This window comes from Stenella coeruleoalba (genome assembly GCF_951394435.1).
Source record: "Stenella coeruleoalba genome assembly, chromosome: 2".
NCBI lineage: Eukaryota > Metazoa > Chordata > Mammalia > Artiodactyla > Delphinidae > Stenella > Stenella coeruleoalba.
This window is the reverse complement of record NC_137147.1, coordinates 14,129,281-14,149,642: the sequence shown is the minus strand read 5'-3', so window position 1 is coordinate 14,149,642 and position 20,362 is coordinate 14,129,281. Positions and strand designations below refer to the sequence as shown.

At 43.8% G+C, this 20,362-nt stretch overlaps 1 protein-coding gene across 7 annotated transcripts in view; it reads right to left on the bottom strand.

Annotated features, from left to right (window-relative positions):
• FOXN3 (forkhead box N3) overlaps window positions 1-20,362 on the bottom strand; it is a 402,973-nt gene that overhangs the window by 117,312 nt on the left and 265,299 nt on the right. For all 7 annotated transcript variants that reach the window (XM_079914685.1, XM_079914683.1, XM_079914684.1 and 4 more), the window contains one exon: window positions 3,268-3,332. In XM_079914685.1, coding sequence (XP_079770811.1) covers window positions 3,268-3,332 — 65 coding nt within the window. The remainder of the gene's footprint in view (window positions 1-3,267; window positions 3,333-20,362) is intronic.

Genomic DNA, 20,362 nt, shown 5'->3' with positions numbered 1-20,362 from the left:
GGACCCTGAGTGCTTCCGGTTAATTCTTGCAATTGGTTTTACGCTGGAAAAAAATAACTATACTACCTCTCTGCTCAACAGCTTATAAAGCAAACAACTATTAGACAATACACATCGGTTCCCCACTGTACCAATTAGGTCATTCTGTTCCACTGATTTCAGGTTTTACCTTCCATTACTTCCTCTTTGGAAATCTCAGCTTTCTTCTGAAAAACATCTTGGAGTGCGTGATGATGTCATTATTCCAAAGTGCCCGCAAAGCCCTCATTTCTGCATCCACCCCATAGAGTCCCCATCGCTCTCTCTACCTGTGGTCCTCTCGTGCCCGTGTGCTCTGGTTGTTTCCCTCCTGGCACCACCCCCATCTATTTACTTTTTAAGGCCTTGTACAAGTGTCAACTCTCCCAAGAAGTGACAGGCCCACGTTCCCTCCCTCCTGTCAAAAACAAGGCTCTGTCCTCGAAGGAATGGGGCACATCTGCTCATTTTGCTGCTTTTGGGTTCTTTTAGTCTCAACCCGTAGGGTGACTTCACAGAGCAGGTTCTCCCCGGCCCCGTGCAGTCCGGTTTCGCCAGTTCTGCTTGTGGTCAGGGCCCACGGTCGCAGCTGGGCTTTGCTGGCCGGTTGCTGGGTCCCTGTGTCACTGTGTGACCAAGCTTCACCTACTACCCTGCTTCTAGGAACTGGGTTTTTTAGGGGATCCTCCTGGCCTGCACTCCCAATCCTTGTGGCTGGAACCTATTAACAGAGCTCTTTCCTAGTCTGATTATCTAGACAAACATCCTCCTGCTCGCTTTAAACATAAAGAAAAAATGTGGACATACATTGAAAATACAAAGTATAAAGGTGAGAGTGTGAGCATAAATCAGCTACATTTTCTTCTACTTGATTCTAAACTAAACCTTCCTCTGCCATGACTGGGCAGCTCCCTTCTTTCTATGCCAGTATCTTTACTGTAAAACTTTTGTTCATGGGCATCAGCAACTTCTTGATAAGCCAGTACTGCCCGCCAGAGGAACACAAGAATATGACACAAATGAACTTATCTATGAAACAGAAGCAGACTCACAGACATAGAGGACAGACGGTGGTTGCCAAGGGGGAGGAGGGGTGGGAGGGGGATGGAATGGGAGTTTGGGATTAGCAGAGGCAAACCATGATACATCGAATGGATATACAACAAGGTCCTATTGTATAGCACAGGGAACTGAATTCAATATCCTGTGATAAACTATAATGGAAAAGAATATAAAAAAGATATATATATATATAAAACTGAATCACTTTGCTGTACAGCAGAAACTGACAGAACATTGTAAATCAACTATACATCAATAAAATAAAGTTAAAAAAATAATAATTCAGAAGAACACACACAGAGTTTAAAAAACCTATTACAATGTAAGTGTCTCGTGAACCCTCTATACAGATACAGCAAATGCAGAAACACAACAGGAAAAAAAACATTAGCAAATCCCCACCCACACTCCAGAATTCTCACCACGATACTTCTGATTTTAACATGTACATAAAAAGTAAATGGGATGTATTGAATTGGATGTGGATTCAAGAAGCATCTGAAATCTGTAATAATTTAATTCTCAATGCCTAGAGTAATTAGGAGAATGGTTAACCCTATGAGAAAAGAAAAAAAGTCTACCACCCATGAGACAGAATCTCATGGTGAAATCACTCAATTTCATAAACCTTATCAATTTTTCCCTCATGCTTCTGTCCTGCAGAAATAACCCAAAACTAACATGCTTAGAGCAAATCTTCCCTAATGTGGAACTTAATGAACAAAAATCCTATAAGAAAATGCTCTAAGTAAATAAAATGCCTTTTGTGAAAATAATCCAACCATGAATGATATTCATATCATTGCTACAGATCTAGAGGAAAAATAAGGATGCACATAACTTTGAAATCCACTTGCAAAAACCCAATAGGTCTCCATTTACACTTTCTGAAGGGAGAACAGAATAGATTTTTTTTAAATTATGTATTAATTTTTGAGAGTGGAGGGAGTTCCCTTTTTTTCTTAAATATTTAGGATATTTATGATGGTCATTAAAATTAGGATTAATCAGACCTACCTACCTAAATTTCACCCGGACCAAGCAAAGATGTAAAGGAATTCTGAAGTTCCCGATTTCACAGGCTATTAAAAAGACAACATACAATTGTATGGCCTTGAAAACAATAGCACAAATGTGATGACATCTCTCACAATTGTTTGAGCTACTCTGGAAACCTGAAGATAAATGCCTCTTTTCTTAGCTACATATATATCCTACTCCTTCACACACATGGCTGGCCCCGGGCGTGTAACTTTTAGGGAAAAGAGGCGTAACAGCTCTAAACCAACCAAGATGCACTGAAACTCCTCACCCTAAGCCCAGTACAGTTTCAAAGCTCTTGGCAAAACCAAATCCATCTGCTTTGGGCCAGTTGTGCCACTCTGACACCCAGCCAATCAAGAGAGGCTAATGAGGAAGGGAAGTCAGAAGACACTTGGGGGCCAGCCAATTCCAGCTGATCTGCAGAGCAGACATCTCCCCAAAGTACTTTCTCCAAGTAGTTAGAGTGCATCTCATTGCTATTTTTAGCTCTGTGTTCTTCTTCGACTTTGGCCATTTTTAAAGAAACTTGACAGCAAAAGTAGAGATGAAAGGCGGTTTGAATTCCTTGAGTGCATTGGACGGGAAGTCGCGCAAGGCAGCTGAGGATGGACTGGACAGCAGAAAGAATGCCCCCCTGCAAATGACGCCTGCAGGGATGAGGGAGGGCGTCTGAACTCTGAGCCTCAGAACAAACCGCAGTCACCCTTCCAGGCACACGTGGACGTCAGGGTACAGCAAGCAACAGGTGGATCTCCACGATGACCCAAGTGCCAGAACACCCCCAGCATTCCTCACAGCCCAGGCACTGGAAATCCGCGATAGGGTTTGATTTTACCAGTCCAATTGATGCTATCGTTGCATCCTAACTGCCACGTAATTCCAATTTCACCAAAGCAAGCCGACCACTTCTGGAATCTGACCAGTGACAACAGACCAAAGAAGCCGTCTTATCTCAGATTAACAGTTCATATCAACCAGGAGACGTCAGTAGGAAGAAATAAAGAGAACTGGACAAACAGAGCCATCCCACAGCAGTCACAGAGGGCCTGCTCTGCAGCAGACAGAACTCTCCCGACAGACACCAGGAGCGAAGGAGTAGTGTGGGGATGGGGGAGGGGGAGGGGGGGGCTGTCAGAGACCTACCTTGTAGAAGGGCTCCATTTCTCTTGAAGAAGGTGCTGCCCGGCCAGAGGGGTGGACCTGATGTGCTAAAACAGAAGAGAAACCAGCGTGAGGGCGAGCTTGTCTACACTCACTCAGCAGCACTCAGAAAACAACGCTTCCTCCAAACACATCCTTCAAAATGGCCTCAGAACACTTTCTCAATTACGCATTATTTACACCCTCTGAAAATGTATCTTTAAAAACCGTTAGTCTTGTTTTATGATGAATGGGCTTCATATTTCAACGTGCATAACCCGTCCATGTGGGTATTCAGGTTACTGTCCTAACCCTGCTCCCTCTTGGGCACTGAAATCGTCTGCAGGTAAACAAAATGGCCACATCAGATGCTCAACATCATAGCTTATAACTTCCGCTAATTTCTTCATAATTTTATGACTTTATGAGGCAAAGAACTCCCATCCATGTCTTCTGAGATCAGCAGGTTTTTCACCACTTCCTAGTGCCACCTGCCCATTATAAATGCGAGCTTGCCTTTCCTGGCTTTTCTACCACCAAATTCTTATTATACAGATATGACCTTGATCAACTCCCTCCCTCCCCTGTCTTCTTGTTTCATATCCCGTTTTCAATTCCTTGGCTTAAAATGTTGCACCCCATATCCCATAAAACACTTTTCAGATATGTTACCACTCACAGTCCTGTAACAGGAGAGGCAAGAAAAGACGAAAGATTAATGTATCACAATGACACTTTACTACATTTATAGACAAGCATTTTCACTGTTTTAAGACACCCAGTGAAAAACTTTATAACCAAGCCGGTCTTGGAGTAGAAAGGAGGTGATTCTAAATCAAGGATTGGTTTAGATTAATGTTAGAAAGCACTTAGTCAAAATTGTTCCTACAGCCAGCCCAACAGGCAGCATAAATTACTTTCTCCAAGATAGAACGTGGCAAATGATACCGGTTAATGCATCATCAATCACCTTCAGCGTTAAAAAAAATTAAAAAGTTGGTCTAAATGATAAGTTTGTAAGTTTGGCAAACACGGACACACACACACAGAATAAGAAATCTGAAGGACTACCTGATGAATGTTTCTAGAGTCCATCAGGGTCTCTAGTGATGCAGGGGAACAATACTGTTAACAAGGAAAAATGCCAGTGACACATTCTGTTGACCAACGTTTCGTCCCCAGAGGTACAAAGAGCACACCAGGTATGGGGACATGTTACATGGCTGGTGAGGCGTAGAGAAGGAGGAAGAAAAGTGCTACAGCACACAAATACATCAAAATAATGTCAAACGTGTCAGAAAACACACAGAATGAACCTTGATGTAAATGATAAAACTTTTGTTTTATTGTGGTTCGGATCCACTCTACTCAGAGTAAGTGAGGATAATGCATCTCAGCTATGGCTTTTCCTGCAGCCCTGATCCTCAGCTCCGGCTGCTGTGGCCTCTGAGTGGCCAGGAGTTGCGCAGGACAGCAGGAGATCTGGCCGGGGTCTCAGGGCTGCAGGATGATGGCAGCAAGCTGAGTTCTCTTCTGTGTGATTCCTGTCCTATTCCGATTCGAGGCTGTTAAGGCTCATAGCTGCATGAAGAATAATGTGCGTTAAAATGCTTAAGATTATCTTTTAACAACCCCAGCCAGCTCCTGGGATCTCACCATCTGATTTTTATAAGAAAGCAGGAAATAGCCAGCTGGCTGTGGCCAACGCTGAATCACCTGATTTCTAAAGATACTTAAAAACTGAGGAGTTCACAATAGAGGAGTTGGCGCTTCTGGAGAATTCGATAATTGACTATTACTGCAGAAGCCTGAATATCTAGCTTACTTCCCTCCAAATCTCCTCTTCATTCTGACCTTGATTTGCCTGAAAACTGAGTAGACGCCAGGGATGGAGTAAACGTGGGGAACGGAGGATGGGTAAATCCAGTGGTGTAGATAAGGAAAATTCTCTGTGCGATAGAAATCTACTTCAAGATTTCTACAACATCCTTTGAATGTACCTAAGTCACCGATCGCTATTCCGCTCGTTCTGCTGTGCTGCCGGTGTAATCCACACTCTCACAGTGGAGACAGATCTGGAGTGGCCCACCTACCCGCTCTGATGTAGCCCCTGTCGTGACTGATGCATTCACCTGGGGGCTCGACTCCTGCCATGCTAATTGCAAAGCTTTTGAGCTCACTGGCCCCATATTCTACACTCTTCTTTGGTATGGTCCCTCCAAGTGACATCTTCTAACTGTTAGGAGATTCAAGGATTTATTAAGAGCTTGTTGAAAACTGTGCTTGGACATGGAGAGAAAAATTAGAAGCCATATTTTATAGCCTCTAGGAGCTTACTGTCATACTTAGCTAGCTCCAACCTCTTGTGACTCTATCTAAAGAGACTAGAAATGCGTGTGGAAAGGCCAACGGTTATGGCCCTAGTGGCTACAGGTTGGGGAGAGAGCAAACTGATTTTTTTCCTCCATCTGGAGATATCCCTGGCTCACCGGGCTTTAAAGCTCAAAGTTAGCTTTTAAAAAGTATATAAAATTACTTAAAAATGTATAGCAACCACAGTAATTCAGAGAAGCTAGTGGTCGAGGTCTCTGTGGGAGTATCGCAGGCCACTCTAGAAACCACTCATTTGTGTGGCAAGTCAAGGGGGGGAGGGTGGGTGGTCTGTGCAGAGCAGGATGGGGGACTCGCCACACTCAAGTCACCTAAACGCCAGTGAACTTGTAAATAGTCACTGCCATGGGAAGTGGCCACTAGGGCCCCCTTCAACCTACCAGAGTGGGTTTTAATCACGTTACAATGGTGCTCACACTGCTTGAAGACAGGATACCACATTACCATGTACAGAGCACAGTGATCAACACTTTTCCGTGGGATCCTCCGATCCCATGAGAGGGCAAGGCAGAACCCACTGTCCCCATTCTTCAGGTGATGGAGGGACTTGTCCAAGTCATCACACGGCTGGTCAGTGATCAGCCCAAGACCAGCCCACTGTACCACAAAGACACACGTCAACGGCCCCGATTTCATTTCTCATCATCCAGCTTTCTCTTCCAGTCTTTCGGCACCAAACCCTTAGCTATCCTCCTCCATGGAAGAAGGCTGTGGACGGTATTTCACTAGGAATCTCTCCAAGACAAAATCCCAGGCTAGAAAAAGCAATCAGGCTCACCAGATGCGAAAAACAGACACGTGGGCTCATATCAGCAGAAACAATATAACGCTGGTTTCACAACTGTCTCACTTCAGTAAACGCTCTAACAAAATCTCATGACCTTCAGCACCAGAAGCCAAACCCACGTGTGGCAAAGGAAGTCGAGCAACAGGTTAAGAGGGCCTGGCCTGCCAGCAAAGGCAGTTTGTCAACTGGCATTTGAGAACATTGATCCAGCTGATCATTAAGACCAGAGCTGAGCCAGCAAATCCCAAGGGAAGTGCCCTACCATCCCACCAGCACCTGCCAGAGACTCAGAGCTCTGTCTCTCCCTGGGCCTCACACACTCAGCTGCAGTTCTTCCAGCTCCCAAGGGGACACTGTAGGTCAACAGGTCGTCCGGCCCTAAGGTGGCTCTTGGCATAATGATGCCATCTGTCATGCGACACCCATGAGCTGCCATCATTGTCAGAACCGGATGAACTCTAACCAAGACCCTGGGAGGTTCTGGCAAGATCCACACCTGTTTTCACCAGCCTGGACTTTCTGTGAGTCTAAGAAAAGAAAATTAGTTAAAGTACTTCTTTTCTAAGTACTTTTTAAAAAGTACTTTTTGTCTAAGAACCCGGCTGCCAAATGTGAACGGGTTGATCTGAAAGAGAGAACAGGGTACTGTAACACGGATGAACCCCAAGGACATCATGCTAAGTGAAATACACCAGTCACAAAAGGACAAATTTCAAGTTCATAGAGACAGAGTAGAAGGGGAGTTCCCAGAGGCTGGAGGGAGGGGGGAGTAGGGAGTTGTTTCGTGGGTACAGAGTTGCAGTTGTGTAAGTTGAAAAGAGTTATGGGGGTTGGTTACCCAGTAATGTGAATGTGCTTAACACTACTGAACTGTACACTTAAACGGCTAAGATGGTATATTTTATGCTATGTGCATTTTACTACCACAACAAAAAATTTTTACTGTAAAATGATAGAGGGAGAGAGAGGGAGAGAGAGGGAGAGAGAGAGAGAGAGAGAGAGAGAGAGAGAGAGAGAGAGAATGAATACAGGAAGGACCCCGGAAGAAGTGAATCAAAGTCTAAAGAGTTTTGGGCAGTGAAAGATCAACCTACATGCTGCGTTTCTGAAGGTCCCCTGCAGTTAGCATCTCTGCCAGAGTGGCCCAAAGTACACTAAACAACAGAAAGGGATGTGGTGAGACCAGCCTATCCTAACCTGGTCCTTACAGAGGCCAGAGCTTGCCTGGTAGTCTTCAGGCAGCTGAGCAGATCTCTGACGTATTCTTAGCACTAGAAACAATGCGAAGGCAGTCCCCTTGGATGTGTGAAATCTACCATCAGACTGTGTTTCTCCAGGAATAAAACAGTCAAAGCAGTTGTAATGAAGGGGGAAATTCCCGAAAAAATACTTGGAATTCTACTGTTAATTCTAACTGTGGACTGATCAACAGAATGTCATAGAAAAACAAATACGACCTACACCACATACTAACACAGACACGCTGGGTGAAAGATGCCAGTCTTGAAGTTTGGAATGCAGGAATCAGACGTGTGTGAGATGGTCTCAAGTTTCACAAAACACCCTTCATAATTTGAGACGCATCAGTAAAGAGTCCAGCTGAAAGTTCAGAAATCTCAGGGACTTTTACAACCTTCCATACAAAACCGGACTATACTGACATTCAAAGAGATCTCAGTGGCCACCTGGCTCCATCCGAGTTGTGGTGGGGACAGCACAAGATTTGGACTCAAGGAATTTGTCTGTTGAAAACACAAGCTGAGGGCTTCCCTGGAGGCGCAGTGGTTAAGAGTCCGCCTGCCGATGCAGGGGACACGGGTTCGTGCCCCGGTCCGGGAAGATCCCACATGCCGCGGAGCAGCTGGGCCCGTGAGCCATGGCCGCTGAGCCTGCGCATCCGGAGCCTGTGGTCCTCAATGGGAGAGGCCACAACAGTGAGAGGCCCGCGTACCGCAAAAAAAAAAAAAAAAACACAAGACGAAAACAGGTCTCAATTCCACTCCTACAAACAGGGAGCAGTTACAGCATGTAGTGCTGGAGAATTAAATAAGATGATGCATGTACAAAGGACACTCTGTGAACTGCAAATATCCCAGTGGTTGTCTTGATTACAAGAAAACTGCAGTTCAGAGAAGTTAAATGATGTGCTCGGTGCCAACACTTCCTCCTACATCCTGTGGACTCTCCCCGTTAGGCTCTTGGCTTCACTTCTGTGACAGAAGAGCTAACCACACCTTCATCTTCCTCTTCCCCTTAAGGATGCTTTGAGATCATCTCATTTGCAAACGTTCCTCCACCCGAAGTAGCAATGAACACTTTCTAAAAATCAATAGGCTGGAAGAAGCAGCTTCACGGATGCCACCTACTCCAAAGAAAGCTAAAAAAAAGACAGCTCTGCCCAGAATCCTGCATAGATCCAAACTATGAAGTACGGCTGCCCACAGTGACCTTTCAGGGTCAGGCAATCAAGAGGCAGAAGAGACCAGGTGGAAACGTATCAGGACTGGCCAATTTTCAGAGGCTGACAATTACTGGGAAGGCATTACTGGAGTGATCAGACAATAACCAGCAAGGACCACAAAAGCCACAACGGAGAGTGTGGCAAGATCTCTCTGAAGGCAAAACTCGGATCCTGGTAAGAAATGGAACGGCTTTGTCACCTTCGCCAATGTTAAGACTGGAGAACTGGGAGATTGGGATTGACATATATACACTAATATGTATAAAATGGATAACTAATAAGAACCTGACGTATAAAAAAATAAAGTTAAATTTAAAATTTTTTTAAAAAGACTGGAGACTCATCCTGTCTCCAACCGGATCAACCCGCAAAGCATTCCTGTGTACCCATCACAGCGAAGGGTACGCTAGGCTGCAGCGGATGGGGGGGAACGGCTGCGAGACTCAGACAGGGCTGGCTGCTCTGGAGCAAGAGCTACTGGGCGATTTTAAACACATCAATAATGTTCCACAGAGTATGCTATGAAGTTTAGGGTTTCCCTCCTCAGACACGTTTGAGATGTGCTGCTGACCTGTGACAGGGTTTCTCAACCTTGGCACTGCTGACCTTTGGGGCTGGATCATCTTTGTGGTGGGGGCCGTCCCGTGGGTGCTAGGGTGTTCGGCAGCCTCCCTGGCCTCTACCCACTAGATCCCAGCACCAACCCTCCCCAGTTGTAACAAATAAAAATGTCTCCAGAAACTACCATGTGTCCTCTGGGAGATAAAATGGCCCCCAGCCAAGAACCATTACCCGATGGTCAGCAACCCGACTAAGCTGCCCTCACTCTTCTCTCCACTCGCCAAGTCCCAACACCCCCCCTCCCCGCTCCATACCTCGTCAGGCAAAAACGTCACCTCCTCTTTTCTAAAACCAAAGCCATTCCTCACAAGCTCACTCACCCTCCGTTATTTCTACCTGTGTCTGCACCTTCTTCTTTGCCAAAGCAACACCCCTACTGCCCTCTTTTCCTCTGGCATCTTTCCTCCTGCCATTATCCCTTGTCTCCCCTCACCTCCCCCTTCCAGGACTTCTTAGCTGACCCATCATCCAACATCACCTAGTGTCCAAATGCTCCTTTTGGCCCCCATGACCCTGCCATGCACTCACCAAGCACAGGAGCTGGGCGACAGTGCCCGACCTCCGCTCTTCTGCGTCATGGTGTCCCCGGACTGGCTGCGATCCCCTCACGTCTGGGTCATCAGAGGCCCCTAAGTCACCCCGCCATTCAGGGCTAAGGGCCTTGATGGCTCTACAGCCCCTCTCCCCTGCCCACTCCGTGCCCGCCCACATGCACGCATATGAGAGGCTTACTTTATTATTATTTTTTTCTAATTACATAAACTATCACTTTTGACATTATCTCTTTAAAATCCTTTCCAAGTTTAGCCTCACAACACCCAGCTAGCCTGGCTCTCCTCCTCGCACTCTCCTTTCTATGAAATCTGCTAGCTCTCTGTCCAGCCTTACCCCCATAATGATGGGTATTCCTGGAGTTGTAGCCCTCTCTTCTTCTCTATTCATTCTCCTTTGTTAGGAGAGTTCATAAACTCCTGGGGAATCTGGCTTTTCCAATTCTGTATCTCGAGCTGATCTTGCCTCCAGACTCTGGAATGTATTTCTGGCTGCATCCCCCAGGCCACATCAATTCAAATGAGGGAGCCAGTTGCCCACCTCTGTTTCCCCTGCTGGTCCCCAGGGGCACTTTCCACACTGCCCTGGATTTCTCAGTGTGTCTATTGGTTCTCTAGGGCTGTCATAACAAAGTACCACAGATAAGTATCTTAAAACAATAGAAATTTCTTCTCTCCCAGTTGTGGAGGTTAGGAGTCCAAAGTCAAGGATGGTTCCTTCTAAGGGCTTTAAGTGAGAATCTGTTCTATGCCGCTCCCCTAGCTTCCGGTGGTTGCAGGCAATCCTTGGCCTTCCCTGGCTTATATGTGCATCACCCTGTCTCTGCCTTCATGTTTATATGGCATTCTCCCTATGTGTGCTTTCTGTGTTCAAATTCCTCCTTTTGATATTGGCTTAGGAGTCCACCCTACTGCAGTATGACCTCATCTTCACTAACAACTGCAATGACCATATTTCCAAATGAGATCATATTCTGGAGTGCTGGGTGTTAGGACCTAACATCAATATATGAAGTTTTGGAGGGGACAACTCAGCCGAACACAGTGTCTGTGATTGTCTCCCTTTACACACGGTGCACTCACACTCCCTGACACACTGCGACATCTGAGGCTGTCTTCTCCTAAATCCCTACCACCTACGGCAATGCTTGGAACTTGGCTGGTACCTGTCAATGCTTGTTGAAAGAATACAAGTTACCAATTAATTTAACTCAGCATTCCTCAAAAAAAGAAAAGAAAATGACCCAGCTTGTGGTGATTGCCTGTAAAATGTTCAAGTTAAAAACGCTGGTGCTCATGGAACATTCTACAGGATAGATCATATCTTGGGTCACAAATCAAGCCTTGGTAAATTAAAGAAAATTGAAATCTTATCAAGTGTCTTTTCCGACCATAATGCTGTTAAGACTAGATATCAATTACAGGAAAAAATCTTTATAAGATACAAACACATGGAAGCTGAACAATACACTACTTAATAACAAAGAGATCATTGAGGCAATCAAAAAATACCTAGAAACAAATAATAATGAAAACACAACGACCCAAAACCTATGGGCTGCAGCAAAAGCAGTTGTAAGAGGGAAGTTTATAGCCATACAATCCTACCTCAAGAAACAAGAAACATCTCAAATAAACAATCTAACCTTACACCTAAAGCAATTAGAGAAAGAAGAACGAAAAAAACCCACAGTTAGTAGAAAGAAAGAAATCATAAAGATCAGAGCAGAAATAAATGAAAAAGAAATGAAGGAAAGGATAGCAAAGATCAATAAAACTAAAAGCTGGCTCTTTGAGAAGATAAACAAAATTGATAAACCATTAGCCAGACTCATCAAGAAAAAAAGGGAGAAGACTCAAATCAACAGAATTAGAAATGAAAAAGGAGAAGTAACAACTGACACTGCAGAAACAGAAAGGATCATGAGAGATTACTACAAGAAACTATATGCCAATAAAATGGACAACCTGGAGAAAATCGGCAAATTCTTAGAAAAGCACAACCTTTCGAGACTGAACCAGGAAAAAATAGAAAATATAAACAGACCAATCACAAGCACTGAAATTGAGACTGTGATAAAAAATCTCCCAACAAGGGCTTCCCTGGTGGCGCAGTGGTTGAGAGTCTGCCTGCCGATGCAGGGGACACAGGTTCGTGCCCCGGTCCGGGAAGATCCCACATGCCGCGGAGCGGCTGGGCCCGTGAGTCATGGCCGCTGAGCCTGTGCGTCTGGAGCCTGTGCTCCGCAACGGGAGAGGCCACAAGAGTGAGAGGCCCGCGTACCGCAAAAAAAAAAAAAATCTTCCAACAAACAAAAAGCCCAGGACCAGATGGCTTCCCAGGCGAATTCTATCAAACATTTAGAGAAGAGCTAACACCTATGCTTCTCAAACTCTTCCAAAATATAGCAGAGGGAGAAACACTCCAAAACTCATTCTACGAGACCTCCATCACCCTGATACCAAAACCAGACAAAGATGTCACAAAGAAAGAAAACTACAGGCCAATATCACTGATGAACATAGATGCAAAAATCCTCAACAAAATACTAGCAAACAGAATCCAACAGCACATTAAAAGGATCATATACCATGATCAAGTGGGGTTTATCCCAGGAATGCAAGAATTCTTCAAATACGCAAATCACTCAATATGATACACCCTATTAACAAACTGAAGGAAAAAAACATATGATCATCTCAATAGATGCAGAAGAAGCTTTCGACAAAATTCAACACCCATTCATGATAAAAACCCTCCAGAAAGCAGGCATAGAGGGAACTTACCTCAACATAATAAAGGCCATATACGACAAACCCACAGCCAACATAGTTCTCAATGGTGAAAAACTGAAACCATTTCCACTAAGATCAGGAACAAGACAAAGTTGCCCACTCTCACCACTATTATTCAACATAGTTTTGGAAGTTTTAGCCACAGCAATCAGAGAAGAAAAAGAAATAAAAGGAATCCAAATCGGAAAAGAAGAAGTAAAGCTGTCATTGTTTGCTGATGACATGATTCTATACATAGAGAATCCTAAAGACTCTACCAGAAAACTACCACAGCTAATCAATGAATTTGGTAAAGTAGCAGGATACAAAATTAATGCACAGAAATCTCTTGCATTCCTATACACTAATGATGAAAAATCTGAAAGAGAAATTAAGGAAACACTCCCATTTACCATTGCAACAAAAAGAATAAGATACCTAGGAATAAACCTACCTAGGAGACAAAAGACCTGTATGCAGAAAACTATAAGACAGTGATGAAAGAAATTAAAGATGGTACAAACAGATGGAGAGATATACCATGTTCTTGGATTGGAAGAATCAACATTGTGAAAATTTCACAATTTGCGTGGAAACACAAAAGACCCCGAATTGCCAAAGCAATCTTGAGAAAGAAAAATGGAGCTGGAGGAATCAGGCTCCCTGACTTCAGAGTATACTACAAAGCTACAGTAATCAAGACAGTATGGTACTGGCATAAAAACACAAATCTAGATCAATGGAACAGGATAGAAAGCCCAGAGATAAACCCATGCACATATGGTCACCTTATCTTTGATAAAGGAGGCAAGAATATACAATGGAGAAAAGACAGCCTCTTCAATAAGTGGTGCTGGGAAAACTGGACAGCTACATGTAAAAGAATGAAATTAGAACACTCCCTAACACCATACACAAAAATAAACTCAAAATGGATTAAAGGCCTAAATGTAAGGCCAGACGTCATAAAACTCTTAGAGGAAAACATAGGCAGAACACTGTATGACATAAATCACAGCAAGATACATTTTGACCCACCTCCTAGAGAAATGGAAATAAAAACAAAAATAAACAAATGGGACCTAATGAAACTTCAAAGCTTTTGCACAGCAAAGGAAACCATAAAAAAGATGAGAAGACAACCCTCAGAATGGGAGAAAATATTTGCAAATGAAGCAACTGACAAAGGATTAACCTCCAAAATTTACAAGCAGCTCATGAAACTCAATACCAAAAAAAGAAACAACCCAATCCAAAAATGGGCAGAAGACCTAAATCGACCTTTCTCCAAAGACATACAGATTGCCAACAAACACATGAAAGAATGCTCAACATCACTAATCATTAGAGAAATACAAATCAAAACTACAATGATGTATCACCTCACACCAGTCAGAATGGTCATCATCAAAAAATCTACAAACAATAAATGCTGGAGAGGGTGTGGAGAAAAGGGAACCCTCTTGCACTGTTGGTGGGAATGTAAATTGATACAACCACTATGGAGAACAGTATGGAGGTTCCTTAAAAAAACTAAAAACAGAACTGTCATATGACCCACCAATCCCACTACTGGGCATATACCCTGAGACAACCATAATTCAAAGAGTCTTGTACCACATTGTTCATTGCAGCTCTATTTACCATAGCCAGGACATGGAAGCAACCTAAGTGTCCATCAACAGATGAATGGATAAAGAAGATGTGGCACATATATACAGTGGAATATTAGTCATACAAAGAAATGAAATTGAGTTATTTGTAGTGAGGTGGATGGACCTAGGGTCTGTCATACAGAGCGAAGTAAGTCAGAAAGAGAAAAACAAATACCATATGATAACATATATATATGGAATCTAAAAAAAAAAAACTTCTGAAGAACCTAGGGGTAGGACAGGAATAAAACGCAGACGTAGACAATGGACTTGAGGACACGGGGAGGGGGAAGGGTAAGCTGTGACAAAGTGAGAGAGTGGCATGGACATATATACACTACCAAATGTAAAATAGATAGCTAGTGGGAAGCAGCAGCATAGCACAGGGAGATCAGCTAGGTGCTTTGTGACCACCTAGAGGGGTGGGATAGGGAGGTTGGGAGGGAGACGCAAGAGGGAGGAGATATGGGGATATATGTAGATGTATAGCTGATTCACTTTGTTATAAAGCAAAACTAACACACCATTGCAAAGCAATTATACTCCAATAAAGATGTTAAAAAAAAAAAATCTGGGATCTCAACCAAGGTTCTCTCCTGAACCCCCATCTGCTGTCATCCATTCCTGCCAACCCCTTCTTTCAAAAGACTCTTGCAATTTCCCTTCCTTTGTGTTTCTACTCTACTGTGTCAACTCATATGCAGATGTTCCCACTAGCATCCTAATAGGTCTGCCCATCTCCAGTCTTTCCCCCAACCCCAGTTCTCCCTGCCTAATACCTTTACAGTCTTCTCAGAGCACAGTATCTTCCTGAGCTCTCCCCTTGGTTTGCAAACTGTTCCCCAGGGAACCCCCAGGGGGTGCCTATAGTGCTGCCAGTGGTGGGCGTGGGGGACGGGTGTCTAGGTGAGGTCCTGCACCAACGTCAACAAAGCATCACATACTATGTATAAAATAGGTAACTAATGAGAACCTACCGTATAGCACAGGGAACTCTACTCAGTGCTCTGTGGTGACCTAAATGGGAAGGAAATCCAGAAGAGGGGATATATGTATACGTATAGCTGATTCACTTTGCTGTACAGCAGAAATTAACACAACACTGTAAAGCAACTGTACTCCAATAAAAATTAATTTAAAAAAAAAAGCATCTCATTTTTCATGTGTCTGACGTGTTGAGTTTCCACATAATTTTTCATTTGAAGAGCTTGATGGTTATAAAAGTGGGTGAAAACCAGTAGCTTATAGGGCAGAGTTAAGTCCAATAGGTTCTCTGCCCCAAGAGGCCTTTCTATTCCTTCTCAAACGTTCCCCCGATCCCCAACATACCACCTGAGGCAGGTCTCCAGAACACACTCGTACCCCATATATTTCTACGACCCATTCAAGCCAACTTGAAACAGGAGGGAAGGGGGCAGGGCACAACCGTTAAAAGAATGACACAGCCACTGAGGACACAACATCAACTGGTTAGAACCAACTAGGTCCAAGATGGTAGAAGGTTCGACTTCCAGTGGACCTTGGGCCTCATTATATGCTCATTGGAATCCATCAGCATATGCTAACTGACACACCCACCAGTGCCATGACAGTTCTGAGGCTAACCATAAAAGGTCAAAAAGTGGGCCGTGGCACCATTCCTGGAAATCTCCACCCCTTCTCCACAATATCCGTAGTTGGAACAATCCTCCTACTCATCAGCCTATGAAATTACCCAGCCCGGAAAAACGAACCGCCCCATATTTCGGGGCCTCTCGCCTTCTGAGACGGCCCACACTCTGTCTACGGAATGTGTTTCTCTCTAAATAAGTCCACTTCTTACCTATCACTTTATTTCTCACTGAATTCCTTCTGTGAGGGGACATAAAAGAACCTGAGCTTCATTAAGTCCTGAGACCAGGTGTGTGATCTCAATTAAAAGACACTGGGTTCAAGTGCCAATCTGGGTTGTGTGGTTTCAGATTCTGTTCCCCTCTGCTGAAATGCCCTGCTCCCATCTTCTCTTTGCCTATTCAACTCCCATCCATCCTTTATGGTTCAACGCAAATCCCGGATCTTTTTCTGGTCACTCCTACACTGGAACCTCTCCCCACTCTGAATTTGGTAATTCCTGTATAGTAAAGTCTATTTGGTAATTCCTGTACAGTACAGCTGATCGTACTATGTGATATTTCCTGATCTGATGTCTTACACCTTTAATTCACTTTCCATAGGTGTGTGTCTTACCTTTCCAAAGGGCAGAAACCCCATGTAGGCAGAGACTAAAGGTGACTCCCCTCCTAGAATTTAGCCGAGTTCACTGTACACAAAAATTGTTGCTATTATTCTACTAAGTGATGGTGTAAAGCAGCAGAAGTGCTACCTGCATATCATAAACAGAATTATTTCACACAGTAGGATTTCTAAAAAATTCTCTTAGTAGACATAATTCTCTTACAAAGGAACTAGCCTATATAGGAACATTCCTTCTTCCACTATCATCATCTCAGATAAAAACTTAAAAATCTTTAAAAATGGAAACAAAATTACAAATCTCATCTTTGATGGTAAGTAATACGTGAGGTAATTTGGATTACTCTTTTCTGTGATTTTTTGATTATGTAGGAATATATAAATAACTAGATAAGTACATGTATATTTTTGATAATATGGAATGCACGTTTGAGTATACCAAAGAAATTCTGCCTGAAGCCTGGGCTACAATTTTAGATGCATACAGCTCATGATACATCTTATGAACAGATGCAAAGGTGTTTATCATTATCTTTGTGCTACACAGTTTCTAATTTTACATATGAAAACCAAGGCATCATTCAGCATAAAGTACATTATTTGCATGATATATTTGCATTTGTAAAACACCCACATTTACTTTTACTGCTTAATGGGCCTGGTTAAAATGGGCCACTCTATATAAATGGAGCACACTGGTTCGCAACTCAATGGTGCTGATAAGAAAACGACTCCTTTTAGATGCAAATGAACCTACTAATCACAATTAAAATGGTGGAGTTGAGGAAAGCTGAGCAGCTGTTCCAAGAGCTACAAGTCTAGGGCCAGTTTGGTTCCAGCTTAATCTCAGGAGCAGCCTGGGACTCCCCACAGGACAACTGCCCAGGGGCCAATGGGATAAACTTGGCTTTTTCAAAGGTGGTTGGGAGAGGTTAGAGGCAGCTCCCGAATCTGGGCTGACTGTGCAACTGTGGTCATCCGTCCAGTTCAAAGGACATAAGTGGTGCAGAAGGGAGGAGGATTGCATTTGTAAGACTCACAGAGGAAAGGCAAGACACAAAAAATTAAGTAACTGAGGCATCACTTTGGAACGGTGTAGTCGCTATGGAAAACAGTGTGGTGGTTCCTCAAACAATTACACATAGAATTACCACAGGATCCAGTCCACTTCTGGGACTATACTCAAAAGAACTGAAAGCAGGAACTCAAAGAGTTGCTTGTACCCCCGTGTTCACAGCAGCATTATTCACAATAGGTAAAGAGCGGAAGCGACCAGAGTGTCCATCGATGCATGAATGGATAAAGAGTACCTGGTAAATACATACAATGGAATATTATTCAGTCTTAAAAGAAGAAAGAAATTCCAACACATACTATAACACAGATGAACCTTGAGGACATTATGCTAAGTGAAATAAGCCTGTCACAAAAAGACAAGTACTCCATGATTCTGCTTATATAAGGTACCTAGAGTAGTCAAATTCATGAAAGGCAGAAAGTAGAAGGGTGGTTGCCGGGGTCTGTGGGGAGGAGGGAATGCGGCGTTGTCGTTCAATGGTTACAGAGTTTCAGTTTTGCAAGATGAAGTTAGTTCTGAAGATGGCTGGTGGGGACGATTGCACCACAATGTGAATGTACTTAATGCCACTGAACTGTACACTTAAAAATAGTTAAGATGATAAATTAATATTACGTGGATTTTACTATAACTAATGAGAACCTACTATATATAGCACAGGGAACTCTACTCAATGCTCTGTGGTGACCTAAATGGGAAGGAAATCCAAAGAAGAGGGTATATATGTATACATATAGCTGATTCACTTTGCTGTACAGTAGAAACTAACACAACATTGTAAAGCAATTATACTCCAATAAAAATTTAAAAAAATAAAAACAAATAGTAGCTAACTGGCTAGCTAGATAAGTAACTAAATACACAGCTATTCCCTAACGGCCAGCCAGACACTCACGTAGGGCAGGTGGAGCTTCTGCTCCAGTAATAAGAGCTGGGTTGCCCACCTTCCTTTCTCTGACTCATCCATTCATTGAATAACATGTCTTTACACCTGCTACGGGGACACAGCAATGAAGAAACTATACTGTCCTCCAAGAGGCAGGGTCATGGCTGGCTAAACAGATAAAATAAAGAATCCGTGGTTGTTCAGAGAACGACACACAGCTCTGGATCCTACTGCCCTTGGGTCCCTCAATTACTAAGCCATGAATCTGGACACTAGCAACTTCTGGACAACAACCCTCTTTTTGGGCAGAAACCATGGACAATTCCTCTCTTCCATGAGGCCTACCCTGATTTGATCTTTATCTGTCCCTTGTTTGAAGCCTGGCAGCCCCGCCATCAACACACAGACTTCAACACCAACTGTCCTGCCAGTTCTCCAGCTGCCTCCCCGGGGAAACTACAGACCCCCCAAAAGTGTCATCCATCTTGCTGGGTGCTCAGCACAGGGCATGGTACCTAGTACCTGCTCGATAAACACTGACTATTATCCCAGCCCAGAGAGCAGCCCCTCAATACACCCTTAGGTGCATTCCTGGGGGGTTGAAACCTGGAGGCTTTGTCATGGAATTTCTCTATCTCGGGGTCACTGCCCATGAATACAGACACCAAGACCCTTCAAGGAGCAGCTTGGATGAGGGCGCAGGTCTGGGATGCAGTGACTTAGGGTGGCACAGGGACAGTGTGGCCCTCTGGCCATGCTGGGCTGCAGGGGCATCGAGACTGAGGAACCCCAACCCTTCTCTCCTTCCCTTGGTGGCGGTTTTGTGGCGATCTTGAACAATTGTGCAAAGAGGCTCCAGCTTAACAGGTGGAACCAGCTGGGGACCTGAAACAGTATCATGTAGCTGGAGACAAGTGATCTTTCCCCAAAATCCACTCCTTTAAGAGGATCACCTCTTGAGCGAAAATATCATTTTGTTTTGAACTCAATATCATTTTGCCTTGAAATCCTTGGGCCATCACCCGTCACCAAGAAGCAGGAAGGGTCGGCCACACTCCTATCTTCTGTCCCAGGACTGAAGGGTTGTCCTGAGGCTGTCACAACCACGCACTGCACAATACAGATAATGTTAATAACGTTACCCATCGCCATTCCATTGCACTGATACAGCTTTCAGGGAAAAACCTCAGTAACAGAGACAAAAGTCACTATGACCTATTTATCTTTCAGGCTTGTGGAGATCAAGAGATATAAACGTTTAGTCGAAGTTTTGGACACAGTTTGATTCCCAGTACTCCCTACAATGCTGAAAACTGGTCCCAGACAAGAAAATGACCTATTTGTGGCAAAGCTGTGGTTTACTTTGACAATTCATTTCCTCCCTTTGAGAGCCAGTCCCACCCCCGGACTCCACCGAGAAGATGAGAGACATAAATGCTGATTTTGGAAAGCTGATGCTGTAGAGCTGGACATCTCCATCTACACGTTCTATCAAGGGTACCAAATCCAGGCGTTCAAATGCTGAAGTTGTACATAACAGAAGTTGTTTTCTTTCTTTCTTTCTTTTTTTAATATTTCTCCTATGGTTTACTGGATCTAGTTATGGTTGGCTTTGAAGTGACAAAAAGCAATTTTCCATTTCCAGAAAGTAATCTCTTATA